We start from the raw sequence: 18,765 nt of genomic DNA on the forward strand, positions 1-18,765 counted from the left end.
ATTTTCCTATAATTTTCCTATTGAGTTTTGGTATAAAGATTTATTAGGCCAATGAAATAAATTAGGGAATAAACCCATTTTTGTTTGTTGAAAGAATTTATGTACTATTGGAGATATTTCTTCCTTAAATGCATGGTGAAACTTATTAGTGAAACCAACTGGAATTTTCATTAGGTCCCCTAATTAAATTTCTTTAATAGTTATAGAATGTTAAGGTTTTCTGTTTCTTTCTTGAATCTATGGCAGTACCTATACTTTTCTAGGAATTTGCTTTCCCTTTCTTTGTTGGTGGTTCACATTAGAGGTTTAATTGATTTTGTCTTTTCAAAGAAGTAATTTTTGGCTTTGCTAATCTTCACTATTGTATTCTTGGGTACTATTGTATTATTTTTGCTTTCATCTTTATATTTGATTTTTTCTACTTTTGGGAGTAGGGGTTAAGGTACATATTGCTCTTGGGAGTCCTCCAAAAGTATAGCTCTGATTGAACTCATTCTTTGTGGTTATCAGCACTGACAGCTTTACTTACTGTCTAGTTTTCTACTCTCTCCATGTCTTGATTTGGAGATAATTATTTGATGTTTCATAGAAGTTTGTTTTAAACTATTTTGTATAGCTTTTAAAAGATTATATTCAGAGTGAGGTAACCTTGTTTCAATGTAAATAGAAGTCCCTTCCAGTATTATAATTATGGTGTTATCTTTCTGATTTCCTAGTAGTAGAATATCAAAGCTTAACTTCAGTTTTACTATACAAATATAAAAGTAATTTAAATGAAAATATTTTGAAAAAAATATTAGTAAGACCAGGACAGATACAGCATTCTTACTGTTCTCACATCCATTCAGTGTTTCCTCAAATGTGATTTGCAGTAATTGGGAAAAGTCTCCAAGAATTAGTAGTAGAGAGACCAAAAGGTCTTGCAACTTTAGCAGTGGCAGTGCATCTCATTGCTCTGGACTTAATTAGTTCTTGTTTTAGTTCTAGCTAGTAGTCTAGAATCTAACTGAATGGACAGGACTTTATTAACAGAATACTCTTTAAGTTTTAAATTGTTTGGATCAGTTGCCTTTTTTGAATCAATTAATTAGACATACACAGGGCAGCGATCTAAGTTCTAAAGAAGATAAGAAATTGACCAAGGCATGTAATAGTTTCAAGAAATTTACAGTTTCTACAATAGCGCTAAAGCTGTATTATCTTGAAATGTGAATGCGTGCTTTTCAAAAGTACAGGCTTTGGGGTGGGAATACCTTGGTGTAGATTCTAACTCCCCTGCTTCCTAGGTGTATGACCTGAACTTCCTTAATTATAAATTGGAAATAACAGAAACTGGAGTTGCGAGGACTAAATTAAGTAATCCATGTAAAGTCTCAACATTATATATGAGACATCTTTGCTGCTCAGATTATATTTTATGAATTAATGAAAAATCAATAAATCTGGGTGGCGCCTGTGGCTCAAGGAATAGGGCGCCGGTCTCATATGCCGGAGGTGGTGTGTTCAAACCTAGCCCTGGCCAAAAACCACAAAAAAAAAAAAAAAAAAAAAAAAAGAAAATCAATAAATCTTTTTGTAGAGAGAACTGAATATATTATAGCAAAAGAAAAATCTAATAAGTATTAGAAGAGAGACATGGAGAGTCAAAGGAATATTGAAAAGGTCTCTCTACTGACTAGGAATTGGGAGAATTCATGTAGGGGTTGCCATTTGAATTAAATGTTGAAGATGGAATGGAGTTTATAGCACTTTTACTTGGGACAGAAGATGTTCTGTGTGGAGGTAATGATCTATACTACTGAAGGTGGGGGAGCTGATCTTTAAAAGGCAGGAAACTATACTGATTTTAAAGAATGGTAAATAAACCTAAAGAGAAAATACACTGAGAAAGATTTGGAATTCAATCCTTAAGTTCTTGAGAGCCTTTAGAGATTTTGAGCCATGCTTTAAGATCAATGCTAGCTCGGTGCATTGGTTTACACCTATAACCCTAGGACTTGTGGAGGCTGAGGTGGGAGGATCACTTGAGGCCAGGAGTTTGAGACCTGTCTGAGCAAGAGTGAGACCCCATCTTTACAAAAAAATAAAATATAAAATAAAATTAGCTGGGCATAATTAGCTGTAGCCCCTACAGCCATAGCTACTTGGAAGTTAAAGCAGGAAGATTGCATGAGCCTAGGAGTTCAAGGCTGCAGTGAGCTATGCCACTGTACCTCAGCACAAGACCCTGTCTCAATAAAATAAAAAAAGAAAGAAATGAAATGAAAACAAGAAAAAGACCTATCCTTATGGCAGTTTTTCAGGTAAGTGAGAATTTGGAAGAAGGAAGACCCACAAGAAAACTTTATAATAAAAGAGATAAGTAACAAAAATCTTACAAAAATAGAATCAAAACTGCCCAAAAATTATCCAGTAAGAAATAATAGGTGAAGGAAGAATTCAAAGGTGATTGTAAGATTAAAAGTCTAGACAGTTGAGACAATAGCAGTATCATTTGCAAGAACAATGCTGCTTGTAATGTTTAATGAAAATAAACATTAAAAATTAATATGTTTAAAAGTAAGATTTTAAACATACTGACTTTGAATTTTATATGACAGGAAAGACAGTTAGTTATAAATGTCAACTTGAGATAGTTTGAACTATAAATATATATTGGGAATCATCTGTCTGGAAACGATAGTTGAAATCCTGGGCCTGAGTCAGCTCAAAGTGTAGAGACTGAAAACTATTTAGAGCACTCTAAATAGTGATTGTGATTGTATCAGTGGAAGGATATGTGATTGTATCAGTGGAAGAAAGAGACAGCAAAAGGAAAAAAACTGTAGTTGGAGGAGTAGCGTAGAAACAATGGAATGGAAATTTCTCTATTAAAATTTAGGAAAATTTTCAACAAGTTATTTGAATAGGTTTTCTGAAAGAGAAGCTACTGTCATTGTTACGAAAAATAACTGAGTGGCTTTATCTTTAGCATTTATTCTGCTGTTAGCAGATATAATGCATTATCTGTATTTGAAAGTTCAGTTCTGCCTTTTATAGACAGAATTTGATGTCTTCCTGTCTTTCACGTGTAATAAATTACTGGGTCACTCAGAACTTCTTTCACCAAACCCATAGAAATAGATACATTGCCAAGCATTGCAAATGCTTTGTTTTGCACATAGAATATCTTATATGCAGAAAGCCATTCTAGATCATGTGGTGATAATTACATTTATACATTATCTGTGTACATGCTGCTGATAATTGAAATGAGTCACTGCAATGATAGTTGCAGATTATCTAATCCATGTATATGCTACCCACGCTTGGAATGAACAATGCTTTATTAATATAATTGGATATAGAAAAATATTTTAATAAAAATAATTCTTTAAGTAATGGAAAAATCTAAGAAAAAAATGTGTTTGTGCCTAGCTCAGTGATCCCCTAACTTATCCCCACTCTACTTTCAGGTTAAGTGACTATAGGAATTTGAAAGTCACAGTGGACTATTAGGTGAAAAGATTTTTAATAGTTCATTTTTATACATGTTAGATTGCTAGTTAAAAAGAGCTAGTATTTATTCTAAAGTATATTTACTATATTGGGAATTGCATTTTTGCCTTTCATTTTTAAGTAGAATTGATCCAAACTTGTTTATTTTATGACATGTGAATTTGTCAGCATTGATTATGTAGAGGTGATCAATTAAAGAACAGTACTTTGCTATATTTATCATTGTTCATATAATATTTTGTTAATCTGAGAGTTAATAAAAAATGAGAAGTTACATCCTTGGTATTTCCTATAGATGTCTGAGAAGCAGTAAATGCATAAATCATAATTATGTGAAATAATGATTTTATTAATGAATGGCACTAACATGTTTTTGTCAAGTGGGGGCATCATTGATCTTTCTTAAATAAGCAGTCTGGTAAGAATAGTTTGCTCATTAAACTTAAAGGGTATTAGGGATAAATAATTGTCCTCATTTCACCTTACATTAAATGGCCTCTATTTTATGTCCAAGTTTTATTATTATTATTATAGCTAGCACTCTTAATTAATAGCTGGATTTAAAGGCCAGAAACATTTAGTAGTTTTTTAAATAATGCTCAGTTATATCAGCTCCTAAAGTTGCCATCACAGAATGCATTTGGTATTCAGTAGAAGAAAAATTACATGATTATAAGAATAATGAAAGTTTAGAATAAAATCTTATAGTCTTAGTTTAATTATCATTATTGCTCTTTTAAGTGTATGAATATGGGGACAAATATATAGCTAAGATTTAAAACATATACATACAACTAACTCACTTAATATTCACAAGTAGCTCTCAGTGATAATTAGAAGATATTCTGAGCATATCCAAAATAAATATTGTCGACAGCCATTGCAGTACATTGAGCTCCATAGAGACAGCGCCGGGGTAAGTGAGAGCCAGACGGACACTGGGCGACTCTGTGCCTCGCTGAGGAAAAATAACTAAACATGGGCAAAGGAGATCCTAAGAAGCCGAGCGGCAAAATGTCATCATATGCATTCTTTGTGCAAAATTGTCGCGAGGAGCACAAGAAGAAGCACCCAGATGCTTCAGTCAACTTCTCAGAGTTTTCTAAGAAGTGTTCAGAGAGGTGAAAGACCATGTCTGCTAAAGAGAAAGGAAAATTTGAAGATATGGCAAAGGTGGACAAGGCCCGTTATGAAAGACAAATGAAAACCTATATCCCTCCTAAAGGGGAAACAAAAAAGAAGTTCAAGGATCCCAATGCACCCAAAAGGCCTCCTTCGGCCTTTTTCTTGTTCTGTTCTGAGTATCTCCCCAAGATCAAAGGAGAACATCCTGGCCTATCCATTGGTGATGTTGCAAAGAAGCTGGGGGAGATGTGGAATAACACTGCTGTGGATGACAAGCAGCCTGATGAAAAGAAGGCTGCAAAGCTGAAGGAAAAAAATGAAAAGGATATTGCTGCAGACCGAGCTAAAGGAAAGCCTGAGGCAGCAAAAAAGGGAGTCGCCAAGGCTGAAAAAAGCAAGAAAAAGAAGGAAGAGGAGGATGATGAAGAGGATGAAGAAGAGGAGGATGAAGAAGATGATGATGATGAATAAGTTGGTTCTAGCACAGTTTTTTTTCCTTGTCTATAAAGCATTTAACCCCCCTGTACACAACTCACTCCTTTTAAAGAAAAAAATTGAAATGTAAGGCTGTGTTAAGATTTGTTTTTAAACTGTACAGTGTCTTTTTTGTATAGTTAACGCACTACCGAATGTGTCTTTAGATAGCCCTGTCCTGGTGGTATTTTTAATAGCCACTAACCTTGCCTGGTACAGTATGGGGGTTGTAAATTGGCATGGAAGTTTAAAGCAGGTTCTTGTTGGTGCACAGCACAAATTAGTTATATATGGGGACGGTAGTTTTTTCATCTTCAGTTGTCTCTGATGCAGCTTATACAAAATAATTGTTGTTCTGTTAACTGAATACCACTCTGTAATTGCAAAAAAAAGTTGCAGCTGTTTTGTTGACATTCTGAATGCTTCTAAGTAAATACAATTTTTTTTATTTAAAAAGAAATATATATATATAGTCATGTGTTTTCGCTACCAAATCTGACTATTGTTAATAACTCTAAAACTCTTTTGCCACAATTAAATTTATGTAAGAAGAATGTTTGAATATATTATTCCTGTGCTATTTGTTTAAAATATGAGGTCTGACAAGTAAGTTTATGAATTGATCCTAAAAAAAGTGCTACATACCTCATTTCTGAATATCGCTATAGTCACCTTCAAAGTACTTCCCTTGGGAAGCTAGGGACCAATGCCAGCACCTAATTCATGCATATATGATTATTTTTCATGCATATATGATTATTGTATTTTTAAAATTTAGTATGATTTTAATCTCTCCGCTACTAATAATTTATTCTACAGTTAAACTTCAAAATGCGTTGTTTTTGATTTAGTCAAAAAGGAGCCATATTTATACATGATGGCATTTAGAGAAAACTCTGAGGGTGTGAGAGTTACACAGATATTCAGCTTCAAATATTTTAATATGATATTTTCATCAATAAAGCTCTTGGTGTGTTCTTACATATAATTTTAAAATCTTGCATATCTACCAATATATCTCTGTCAGGCAAATGCCATGGGCTAAAACTGAAGATAATAACTTAAGATTTATGTCTCTCTGTTGGAAGTTACAGTTGTCGTGAATTGACAGTTTTGAAGGACCTGAACTGACATCAAAGAGTTCGAAGTGATCTGGTAGGTCAATTAACGTTAATTTTCATCTTCCATTAAATTCTTTTAAGTGTTTTCTTCTTTTCCTTTTTTCTAGCCAAGTCCTATACCAAGTCCTGTTTTGGGGCAAAAGCCAAATGCTAGTCAGTCATTGCTTGTATGGTGCAAAGAAGTTACAAAAAACTACCGGGGAGTAAAAATCACCAATTTTACCACATCATGGAGAAATGGTTTATCTTTCTGTGCAATATTACACCATTTTAGGCCAGACTTAATGTAAGTAAAAACATTTTTTATTCCCTATAAATATTTTGTCAATAATAGATATTTTTTAAAAGAACATAAAATAATTTCTTAGCATGTGTCCTTAAATGCTTAACTTTGTTTCTGTTTTATTACCCACATACCTCTTGCTTTTTGAGAGAAGAAATATGTGCCAGAAAGAAATGTTCTTCCTCTTGATACCTAAAAACAATCTTTTCTATTTTTAAAGAAAATGGATTTTCTCCTTAATCTCATATAAAGAACAGACTTCAAATTATTATGAAAATTGTGTTAGTGTTAAAATGAGATGAAACAAATAAGCCTCTAGCTCTTTGTACATTGACAACAGGGATTACCTCCTGGTAAGTTTGGTTGTCAACTAGCCTTTGGTTCCTGCCTTAACTTCTCTTTTAGATAGAAAGCTTCAGGCAATGAAACATGTAATCATTTTATTTATTTATTTCCTTAATTTTCCACACTTTTAGTTTTGTTGATTGAATTGCTGTGAAATTGCTAGTTACTGTTTGGTATTATTGAATGTCAAATTTTTTAATTCAGTTTGTTTTAAAAACAGTTGCCACTGTTAATCCAGTTAATAGCTGGATTTAAAGGCCAGAAACATTTAGTAGTTTTTTAAATAATGCTCAGTTATATCAGCTCCTAAAGTTGCCATCACAAAATGCATTTGGTATTCAGTAGAAGAAAAATTACATGATTTTAAGAATAATGAAAGTTTAGAATAAAATCTTATAGTCTTAGTTTAATTATCATTATTGCTCTATGTATCTAATACTATATGTACCCACTGTGCCATTTTCTCCCTCAGTGACTACAAGTCTCTGAATCCTCAAGATATTAAAGAAAACAACAAAAAGGTGAGAATTGCTGAGAGAAAAAAACCATAGTTTCAATTTTGGCTTTTCTGCAGGTCTTTATTAATTTGGAAAAAGTGAGGCTATTTTGTGAGGTCATAACTACAGAAAGTTGTCTACATGGTTTACTCTGATTTGTTATGGACTTTGAAGATCACAACAAATGTGAGGCTGGTATCAGATTATGTGTGTGACCTTCATTAAAGCATGTTGTTTTTAAGATTTAGCTTTAAAAAATGTACCCCAAACAGGTATGTGCCATAACTATTATGTAAGTTTAGAAAAATATATTGGGACAGGGTGAAAGCAGGAGCCTAAAGAGAAGCCAGAGAGAGTACCTAGGTTCTTAGAAGCAAAAAGATGTAAAATTGGTTCTTATTTTCTGGTAAACTGTATACAGTTATGTACCACATACTGACATTTCTGTCAATGATGGACTTTATATACAATGATGGTACCATAAGATTATAATACTGTATTTTTAGTACCTTTTACATGTTTAGATACATGCTTAATACTGTGTTACAGTTGCCTATGGTAATTGCAGTCTGATGTGTAACATGGAGAGCAGCAGGCTAAACCATATAACCTAGGTGTGTAGTAGGCTCTACCATCTAGATTCACACAGTGTCAAAATTCCTTCACAGTGCATTATTCCCATGGTTAAATGACACATGACTATATGTTTTTCCACATTATTAATTAATATATTAAGATGTAGCTTCCCAACTGGTGTTTGGGGAAGTGGTGGAGGTAGGTATCGATCCTTTTAGTCATCAGTTCTGTGTGGGACTGAGTTGCGAGAGCCCCCTGGACCAGCTGACTGTGGCTGACTTATCTATTCAACCCAGTGAAAATATAGTATGATTTCCTATGTGCAAAGAGCAATTACCTAACTCAGCACATAGTAGGCACTTAATGTTCTTTGGTGCTGAATTGAATTCTTCACCTGATAAACTAATGAAATGTGTTGTTGCTTAAAATAGGAGTTCTTAATCTATGATCTATGGATAGAATTCAGGTGGAATTGAATACATTTTATTTTTATAATTCTTCAACTGAAATTTAGCTTTTCCGTTAATTATGAATTTAGGCAACAAAATATAGTAGTACTATAGTACTATGTCATCTTTAGAAATCACAGATATTTTTACATCATGCTGCAGTTGCAGGTACTTCCAAATACCTTTTAAGTTTATCACTTCTTCAAAAGTACATTAATTAATGAATTCATAAAAAGCACATATATTACCATTTCCCAAATTTGGTTTAATTAATATTTTCATAATTATATTTCTGGTTTCTTTTGTAGTTCTATATATTTTATAGACATAAAACATTATTCTGAGAAGGGATCAATTGCCAAAAGGACTTATGAGACAAAATAGTTAATAACCTCTGATAAAGTGTTTTTAATACACTTTAGATACTTAAAACCACTAGGGATAAAAAAAATCGTCACTTGATAGAAGTTCAGTTAATGGCTAGTGTCTATTAAAGTGAAATGCCTTTTTTTCATTAATAATGAATTAATAATGTTTTTTCTAAGAGGTGGGTCTCGCTCTGTCACCCTATGTTGAAGTGCAGTAACATGATCTTAGATACCTTGAATTCCTAGGCTCAAGTGATCCTCCTGCTTTAGCCTCCCCAGCAGCTGGGACTATATATAGGTACACACCACCATGCCCAGCTAATTTTTTTTAAATTTTTTTAGAGATGGGTCAGGGTCTCACCTCACTATGTTGTTCTAGGATTACAGGTGTGAGCCATGGCACCCAACCTCAAAACAACTTTTCATCTTTATTGCTCTCGAAAGCCAAAAATTTGCATAGCCATCAAAAAAGTATTTCTTTGCAAATGCATAATGCTGGTCCTAGAGTAATACATTTAAAAGCTTCCAGATTTTTATTGAAATATGCCACCACAAAAAGGTAATCTATAAAAGTCAATATAATTTTCTTTATAGAAATCACTCTTCTGGTGAGCATATTACAATGTAAGTCATTTTCATGAATTATTTCTTATATAATTTTGGAGAGCCTATGTCTATTAAGGTGAAATGCCTTCCTTTTTATTAAGGTAAAATATGTCTTAAATATGACGGTTCTTTACTTGCATTTTCTTGCACTTGAATGAATTGCTAAGCTAACTTAAATACAGATAAGAAGATTATAAAATAAATCATTATTTTTATAAAGTACAGCTTTCAACATACTGTTTAAAATTTTGAAAAGAAAACAATGTTGATTTGACTTACTCATATATTTTTAAAGAATATGGAGAATCTCTTTAAGGCTTAAGTAATACTTCTTTGCATTAGTTTTTCATGAACTTAATAATGGTGTACATATCTTGAATTTGCACATTACTACATAGAGAAGAATGTCCCATTAAAATTATTTTCTCAATTATATCTTCCAGGGCAGATAATGTTGGCTTTTGGAAAGGCATTTAACTTTGACGATTCTATTCATTGCACTCTTCAATAAATAAGTGTTGTTACATAGTCTTTCTTTTATCACTTGCAACTTCTTGTCTGATATCTACATTGAGTATCTCAGTTGCTACCTGCAGATTACTTCAGATTCCATAGTTCTTCCTAAATAACCCCAAATGCCCTTGTTGAGACTTAAAGCAGCACAGGAAACATTGCCTGTCTCTAAATTCCACACAGATGTATAACATAACTGGCAGTGACTCCTCCTTACCAATTAAATAACGTCTAGGTATGAATAAGACAATTTACTTGAAAGACCTCTTTTTTTCTCCACACAAACAGCTTAAAAGATAGTATGTGGTTCACCATAGCAGAAGAGGTTAACCTATAAAGAAATTGCTTTCTAAAGCCTTGACCTCACTTACAGGAAACCTGGTTTGTTTTTAAATGTCTTTTAGTTCAATTAGTATACCTAAAATTAATTAATACATGAAGCTAAACACCAGAAGGAGTTTCCCCCACAAGAAAGTTAATCATTTTTCTAGGTTTGTAAAAAGTGCTGAATTAAAAAAAGATATTTATCTATGACATCTGATCTTAAGCAGTGTGTCAGTGTTTTAGATGATTGGGAAATGTTTAGAATACTGCCTGTGGTGCTTTTCCTGATGGTCTGCAATTGATGTCTGTCAATCAAGTTGTCAAGACAAGGAAGAAAATGACTTTAATTTTCCTAAAACATTTAAAATGACAAACAAGCCTGTACATGCACACCAACTGAGCCATTCTCTCTAGTAAATATTTTGAGATACCTATATTATGAAGCCTAGTGCTGTGAAAATTTAAAAGGTTTTTAATATCACAATTTATTTTTCATTCTCCTTACTTATTCCACATCTATTTAACTACAAGAAGAATATGAGACAAGGATTAAATTCAAAGGTAGAAATGTACTTTAACATGTGAGTGCAAAAGACTGATTCTTTCTGAATTGTTGCATAATTTCCTGTTTCTTTTAAGAAAAACTTTGAATTGTGGTCTTAAATCTAGATTGTTAAGAAGAATAGACATTTTACACCCCAAAGCAAGAATTTATCTAGAGGGTTCCTACTTTCTCTGAGAGTGTATCTAAACCTCTAGCTGTATGTTTTTAATGCTTCCTAGCAACGCAATGTTGTTTTCAAGGGTTAGTTCAGGATAGTAATAATTAATTGTAAATTGAGAACAGCTTTGATTCTTCAAAACTAGAAAAACCTGATGTACCACAGTCATATAAAGGCTAACAAAAATAATACAATGCAGCCTCACATTCTCGACTAGGTTGCGATACTCAAAACATTGCATTCTTTCCAAAATAGATGAAATAAACATGAAATCATGCTTGTTATGAAAGTCATTCTTAATTGAGCATTTAGAAAATCTTTCTGTTTTTAGGTTTAAATAGCATTTATTTATATTTTATATTGGGTAATCTCACAGTTCTTTTGATTTATCTAGCTGTGCTTTTTCTTCACAAGTCATTGCAATCACATGATGACCATGGAAAAGAGATTGATAGGAATGATAAAGCTCAGGATGAATTAGGCTAATATTTCTTTATACTTTAGTTCCTTATCTCAAAAATCCATCCTAAGATTTAAAAAAAAAAATTAACTTTCATTTTCTGTATGTCCTGTTTTGGAAAAGAAAGTTTTGATTGTTATTTAGTAATAACATTTTTCCCTTGCCTGTACCCCACTTGTACACATTTCTGACTTTTGGAATTTTGTTGTTTTCTTGTGCTGTAATGTCAGTAACATTAAGTACACTCCAATAATAACAAAAACCCATTGAAATTTTGCTGTTTTTAAAATATGTGGATTATCTAAATTGTTTAATAATATCTTTTGTTTTTCCTCCTTTGAAGGCATATGATGGATTTGCCAGCATAGGAATTTCCCGGTTACTGGAACCTTCTGATATGGTTTTATTAGCAATTCCTGACAAACTGACTGTTATGACTTATCTCTATCAAATAAGGGCACATTTCAGTGGCCAAGAACTAAATGTTGTTCAGATAGAGGAAAACAGCAGTAAAAGCACATATAAAGTTGGAAACTATGAAACAGATACAAACAGTTCTGTTGATCAAGAAAAATTCTATGCAGAGCTTAGTGATCTGAAACGGGAGCCTCAACTGCAACAGCCTACTAGCGGAGCAGTAGACTTCTTATTGCAGGATGACTCTGTATTTGTAAATGATAGTGGGGTTGGAGAATCAGAAAGTGAGCATCAGACTCCTGATGATCACCTTAGTCCAAGCACAGCCTCCCCTTACTGTCGCAGGACTAAAAGTGACACAGAACCCCAAAAGTCTCAGCAGAGCTCTGGAAGGACTTCAGGATCTGATGACCGTGGAATATGTTCCAATATAGATTCAACCCAAGCACAGGTTTTGTTAGGCAAGAAGAGACTATTAAAAGCTGAGATAGAATTAAGCGACGTCTATGTTAGTGATAAAAAAAGGGATATGTCTCCACCCTTTATTTGTGAGGAGACAGATGAGCAAAAGCCTCAGACTCTAGACATCAGTAGTAACTTGGAGAAAGAAAAATTAGAGGATTCCAGACCCTTAGACTACAAATCAGATCCTGAATCACCTATCAAAAAACCAAGTTTATCTCCTACTTCTAAACTTGGATACTCATACAACAGAGATGCAGACCTTGCGAAGAAAAAACGTACTTCCCTGCGGCAGACAGAATCTGATCCAGATGCTAATAGAATAACTTTAAATCATGCAGATCATTCTGCAAAAACAGTTCAGGTAAGTGACTTATAATGAAGAATACATATATTTAATAAATTGTTATTCTGTGTTTTTATTTCTTTTTCTGTTCACAGAACACTTTAATATATTGCAAATGATTAAAGGTGAAGTATAATTTTCATTATTACACCTGCTTCATATTTAAAGTTTATAGTATACTTTAAGCCCATAAATCCCAGTTTCAACATTGAAGAATAAAGAATATCACCTTTCAAACCAAAATACTATTACTTACAAAAACAGAATATTTAACTGTAGGAATAGATCAAAGATACTTCATTATTCCATTTAACAAAAACATCTAAGAATGTATAATGCCAAATTAAGTATTTCCCATTTAAAGCATTCTCCCTGAATATTTTAGTTACATTATAGTTAGTGTTTCCAGTACTGGTTTAAAATAGCATTAGTAGCCAAATTTCTACCCATGCCAGGAACATGGCACAGTTTTGATTCCTTCCTTATTCTTAAAATTTACTGTATTTACTCAGTTGGTGGGGCGCGGGCCCCATATACCAAGGGTGGTGGGTTCAAACCCGGCCCCAGCTGAACTGCAACCAAAAAATAGCTGGGTGTTGTGGCGGGCGCCTGTAGTCCCAGCTACTCGGGAGGCTGAGGCAAGAGAATCGCTTAAGCCCAGGAGTTGGAGGTTGCTGTGAGCTGTGTGATGCCATGGCACTCTACTAGGGCCATAAAGTGAGACTCTGTCTCTACAAAAAAAAAAAAAAATTACTGTATTTACTTGATTCCCTGGTACCATCAGTTATAAGATATGCTATTGTTTTGTGTACAATAACAAAAAAGAACATAATAAAGTTATGACACATGGTTTTCTTATCACTTAGAATTTTTATTTTGTATCTGTTAAAAAAACTTAAATTTATTTAGCCAGATAATAAATTTATTTATTTATTTTATTTATTTTTTATCTTAAAACATTTATACATTTACATAAAAAGGAAATTTTAAGCAAATTAAATTAAGTAAGGTATTCCTAAAAGATTTTCACCTTTAGAATTCACTTCTTCCAAATCACATTTTGATTTAGAGTTATTGATGTTCCTGTTTTTCTGCAATGTTAATTTCTGTGCCCATAAGAGCATAGTTTTATAGCAAATAGTTTTTGTGTTTTTTTGAGGGGGGAACAGAGTCTCAGTTTATCGCCCTCAGCAGAGTGCCATGGCAGCATAGCTTACAGCAACCTCAAACTCTTGGGCTCAAACAATTCTCTTGCCTCAGCCTCCCACATAGTTGGGACTACAGGTGCCTGCCACAACACCCTGGTATTTTTAGAGACGAGGTTCCCTTTTGGCTCAGGCTGGTCTCAAACCTGTGAGCTCAAGCAGTCCACTTGCCTCGGCCTACCAGAGTGCTAGGATTATAGACGTGAGCCACTGCGCCTGGCCAATAGCAAATAGTTTTAAAAGTGTGATCTAGGGGCAGCTAAAGCTCTCAAGACACTTCCAGAGAGTCACCAAATTAAAACTATTTTATGATAGTACTGAGACATTGTTTACCTTTATCATTCTCATTCTCTCACAAGTGTATAGTGGTGATTTCCAGAAGTGACATGATTTTGTAATATCTCAACAGATTGAATATCAAGTGATAAGAGAATCCAGCTGCCACCTTCTTATGTTAAAGAGATTTACAAAATATGTAAAGTAATGCTGGTCTCAATTTTTGTTTGTTTTTAAAGTAGTTATTTTTTATTCAAATATATTAATAGCTAATAGGTTTATCATAGCTATTTCTAAATGAAAAAATAAATATATTTTAGATTTCTCAGCTTTAATTTCTGAAATGACAAAAATCAATGAATATAATACAGTGACTCACACCTATAATCCTAGCACTCTGGGAGGCTGAGGCAGGTGGATTGCCTGAGCTCAGGAGTTTTGAGACCAGCCTCAGCAAGAGTGAGACTCTGTCTCTACTAAAAATTAGAAAAACTAGCCAGATGTCAATGCTGTAGTCCCAGCTGCTTGGGAGGCTGAAGCAAGAGGATTGCCAGGAGTTTGAAATTGCTGTGAGCTATGACGATGCCATGGCACCCTACGCAGGGCAACAGTGAGACTCTGTCTCAAATAAATATAACCCATATAAGCAAAAGTTCTTTGGGATCTTCAGTAATTTTTTTTGTAGAGACAGAGTCTCACTTTATGGCCCTCAGTAGAGTGCCGTGGCCTCACACAGCTCACAGCAACCTCCAACTCCTGGGCTTAAGCGATTCTCTTGCCTCAGCCTCCCGAGTAGCTGGGACTACAGGCGCCCGCCACAACGCCCAGCTATTTTTTGGTTGCAGTTTGGTCGGGGCCGGGTTTGAACCCGCCACCCTCCGTATATGGGGCCGGCACCTTACCGACTGAGCCACAGGCGCCGCCCCGATCTTCAGTAATTTTTAAGCATATAAGGTGATTCTGAGAGAAATATTTGAGAACCTCAAATTATAGCATTTCTCCACAACCTTCTCTGGGATTTTCTTCCAAGTCATAATATGCATTGATAATAGCACTTTCCTGACTTTACTAGACAGTGTCAACAGAAGATTTTTAGACAGAAATCTAAAGAATAATTCTTTTTCTCATAGTACTCAAATGGTTGTTGATTGAAACATCCAGGAATTGCCATCATGCCTTCAGAAATATTAAGCAATATATAAGTAGACAACTATATTTTGGCTACCACCTGGATGACAGAGATTGTAAGATGCTATCATTTATAAGTTTGCAGAGGTGTTGAGAAAAACTTTCCATCTTAGAATAAAAGAAATGAAGTAGCTATGCAATGTCAAAACAACCCCTAATCAAATATTGGATCAGAGGCCCTGCATAGCTAAACCTATCTGAAAGCTTTCAGGGCAACATAATGTCTATACATAGTAGATAATAAACATCTAGTGATTGTCAGTTGCAGAATTTGTTTAGCCTAAATCAGTGGTTCTCAATCTTCCTAATGCTGCGGCCCTTTAATACAGTTCCTGTGGGTTGTGACCCACAGGTTGAGAACCACTGGTCTAAATGGTAATATCCAATATAGACTTTAAGGCAGACATGTTAAAGTTAGAAATTGATTAATGTTAAAAAATACTCTGGACTGAGAATCAGAAAACCTAGATTCTCATTTTGGCTCTGCCAGGTTAGCAATGGAACATGTTACTAGCCATGTAATCTCTCCATCTTCTACGTGTTCCAGATTCATAATAGTACCCTTTAAGTGTCTAGTACATGTGATGACAATTGTATATCTTAATATATCTCTCTCGAACTTTATAATTCTATTTTATATATGTGAAATCTGGCTAACAGGTTTATCATGGCTATTTCTAAATGAAAAAACAAATATTTTTTAGATTTCTCAGAGTTACTTAAGGTCACATAGTAAATGTTAAACTTTGAATTCAAAAACAACCTTGTCTGACTCCAAACTTTATGTTTATATCATCTCTTCATTTTTAACCATAATAGCACTACAAAATAAACATAGCCCAGATAGAAAACAGTCATCTTTCCTGAAGGTTAGTTAAGCAATGTGTATTAGTTCTTTAAAAATGTTTATCTCAGGGTGGCACCTGTGCCTCAAGGAGTAGGGTGCTGACCCCATATACTGGGGGGGGGAAGGGGGGGTTCAAGCCTGACCCCAGCCAAAACTGCAAAATAATAATAATAATAATAAACAAATAAAAAATAAAGCAGTGGGCCCCTGGTATTAAAAAGAAAAAATGTTTGTCTCATTAGATTCTACTTGCAGGAATTTTTCCCAACGAGTTAAGCAGAAATATATACACAAATTTACCTATGAAAGTGTTCATGAAGGCCAGGCGTGGTGGCTCACACCTGTAATGCTAGCATTCTGGGAGGCCAAGGTTGGAGGATCTCTTTAGTCAGGAGTTCCAGACAAGCCTGAGCAAGACCCAGACTCTATCTGTACTAAAAAATAGAAAGATTAGCCAGGCATTGTGGTGGTTACCTGTCTGAACTCTGAACTACTTGGGTGGCTGAGGCAAGAGGATCACCTGAATGCAGGAGTTTGAGGTTGCTATGAGCTAGGCTGATGCCACAGCACTGTATATAGCCTAGGCAGCAAAGTGAAACTCTGTCTCAAAAAAAAAAAAAAAAAAAAAAAAATATATATATATATACATATATATATGTATATATGTATATATATACACACACACACATATATAGAACTTGACATAAAGGAAATGTATCCTTACTGTCTATAATTGGATTATGTCAAGTTCTATAGATACATGTTTATAAAAACATTTATGATGGTAAAAATTATATACAGTCTAAATGTTTGATGAAATAAGATAGTTAACTAAAATAGGATGCATCTCTACAATATAATGTTAGGTAGCCAGGTAAAAATCATGTTTAAAAAAATGATTTAATTCCATGAGAAAATGCTGAGACTATTAAGTGAAAATGGCATGATTTCACAGTGATTATCTCTCGGTGCCAAGATTGCTAATTATTTTTCTACTGTATATATTTTCTTAAATCTCTATAATGAATATGAATTGCATTTTTAACCAGAAAAAAAAAACTTGTGTTTATGTGCTCTTAAGACTAAAGCACAGTTTTTATTGTCTGTGTAGCTAGTAGGAATCACTAAATGAATGTAGCTAGTTAGAATCACAGAATTTAGAGCTAGTGGGATCTTAAAGATGGCATACTCTAAGTCCCCTCATTTCAGAGATGAGGAAATGGAGAGATTACAAAAATAATAATAGTTAACATTTATTTAGTGCTTAACATCCATGTGCTAGTCCTTAGTACATTTTTTTTTTCTTTTTCTTGGAGTCAGGGTCTTGCTCTGTTGCCCGGGCTAGCAGGTAGTAGCATCATCATAGCTTACTGCACTCTGAAACCCCTGTCTGAAGCTATCCTCTAGCTTCAGCCTTCCAAGTAGCTGGGATTATAGTTGTATGCCACCACACCCACCTAGCTACATTCGTTTAGTACCTACACTATGTTGCTCAGGCTGATCTTAAACTCCTGAGCTCAAGCATTTCTCCTGCTTTGGCCTCCCAGAGTCTTAAGATTATAAGTGCAAGCTATCATGCTCATACCACTATTCTTATCACTTAATCTTTACACTATCCTTGTAAGAGTTGGTCTGTTTTTAATCACGAGGAAACTGAGGCTTGGAAAGATTGAGTAATTTGCCCACAATTAAGTGATGAAATTGGTATTTGAACCCAGATCTGACTCCAAAGTTCTTAAACATCATGAAATGGAATGCAATATAGTTTTTAAGTTCCCAGCTCAATGTTACATTGTATATTATTAATGGGAGAGGGATGAATAGCCTGATTTCTTGACTGAAAATGCAGTGTTCGTTTAATTAACTTTATCTGGTTTTGAGACAGTGTTGATATTGTAACACCAGTCAGAATGCAAAGACCAGTTCTATTATGTCCTATCAACGTGAACTTAGAATCTATCATTATCATTTATGCATTGTATTTGTATCTATTAAGAATTTTTGTTTAATCCTCTTAAAATTTTGGTGATGAAAATGTTCCAGAATTGGGTAGTGGTGATAGTTCACAACCTTGTGGATATACTGAAAACCACTGAATTGTATACTTTAAGAAATTGTATATTTTAAGAAAAATATTTTTTTGTTCAAAATTATAGGTAAAAGGTTTTCATTTGTATTTATTTTTTTTAATTTTTTTTTTTTTTTTTGAGGCAGTCTTACTTTGTCACCCTTGGTAAAGTGCCATGGTGTTATTATACCTCATAGCAACCTCAAACTCCTGGGCTCAAGCAGTCCACTTGCCGCAGTCTACCAAGTAACTGGGACTACAGGTGCCTGCTACAATGCCTGGATATTTTTAGATATGGGATCTCACCCTGCTCAGGCTGATCTTGAACTCCCGAGCTCAGACAGTCCACTCACCTTGGCCTCCCAGAGTGCACGGATTACAGGCGTGAGCCACCACACCTGGGCTGATTAAAGTAGAACCTCTAGAAGTTGACCACCCAAGGGACTGTAACAAACTGGTCAACATATGGAGATGGTCAACATAAGGAACCAGGCCTTAGTACATGTGGTGCCTGTCCAGTCTATAAAAATTAGGTCAATCAAGAGGTGGTCAACATAGGAGGGTGGTCAATTATCAAAATTATATTATAAAATTA

At 34.3% G+C, this 18,765-nt stretch overlaps 1 protein-coding gene and 1 pseudogene across 4 annotated transcripts in view; both read left to right on the forward strand.

Moving 5' to 3' along the window:
* Positions 1-18,765, forward strand: part of EHBP1 (EH domain binding protein 1) — a 412,692-nt gene that overhangs the window by 285,546 nt on the left and 108,381 nt on the right. For all 4 annotated transcript variants that reach the window (XM_053587096.1, XM_053587100.1, XM_053587098.1 and 1 more), the window contains 3 exons: positions 6,326-6,504; positions 7,319-7,367; positions 11,705-12,604. In XM_053587096.1, coding sequence (XP_053443071.1) covers positions 6,326-6,504; positions 7,319-7,367; positions 11,705-12,604 — 1,128 coding nt within the window. The remainder of the gene's footprint in view (positions 1-6,325; positions 6,505-7,318; positions 7,368-11,704; positions 12,605-18,765) is intronic.
* Positions 3,729-6,316, forward strand: LOC128583156 (high mobility group protein B1-like; annotated as a pseudogene).

The sequence above is a fragment of the Nycticebus coucang genome, chromosome 4 (assembly GCF_027406575.1).
Source record: "Nycticebus coucang isolate mNycCou1 chromosome 4, mNycCou1.pri, whole genome shotgun sequence".
Lineage (NCBI taxonomy): Eukaryota > Metazoa > Chordata > Mammalia > Primates > Lorisidae > Nycticebus > Nycticebus coucang.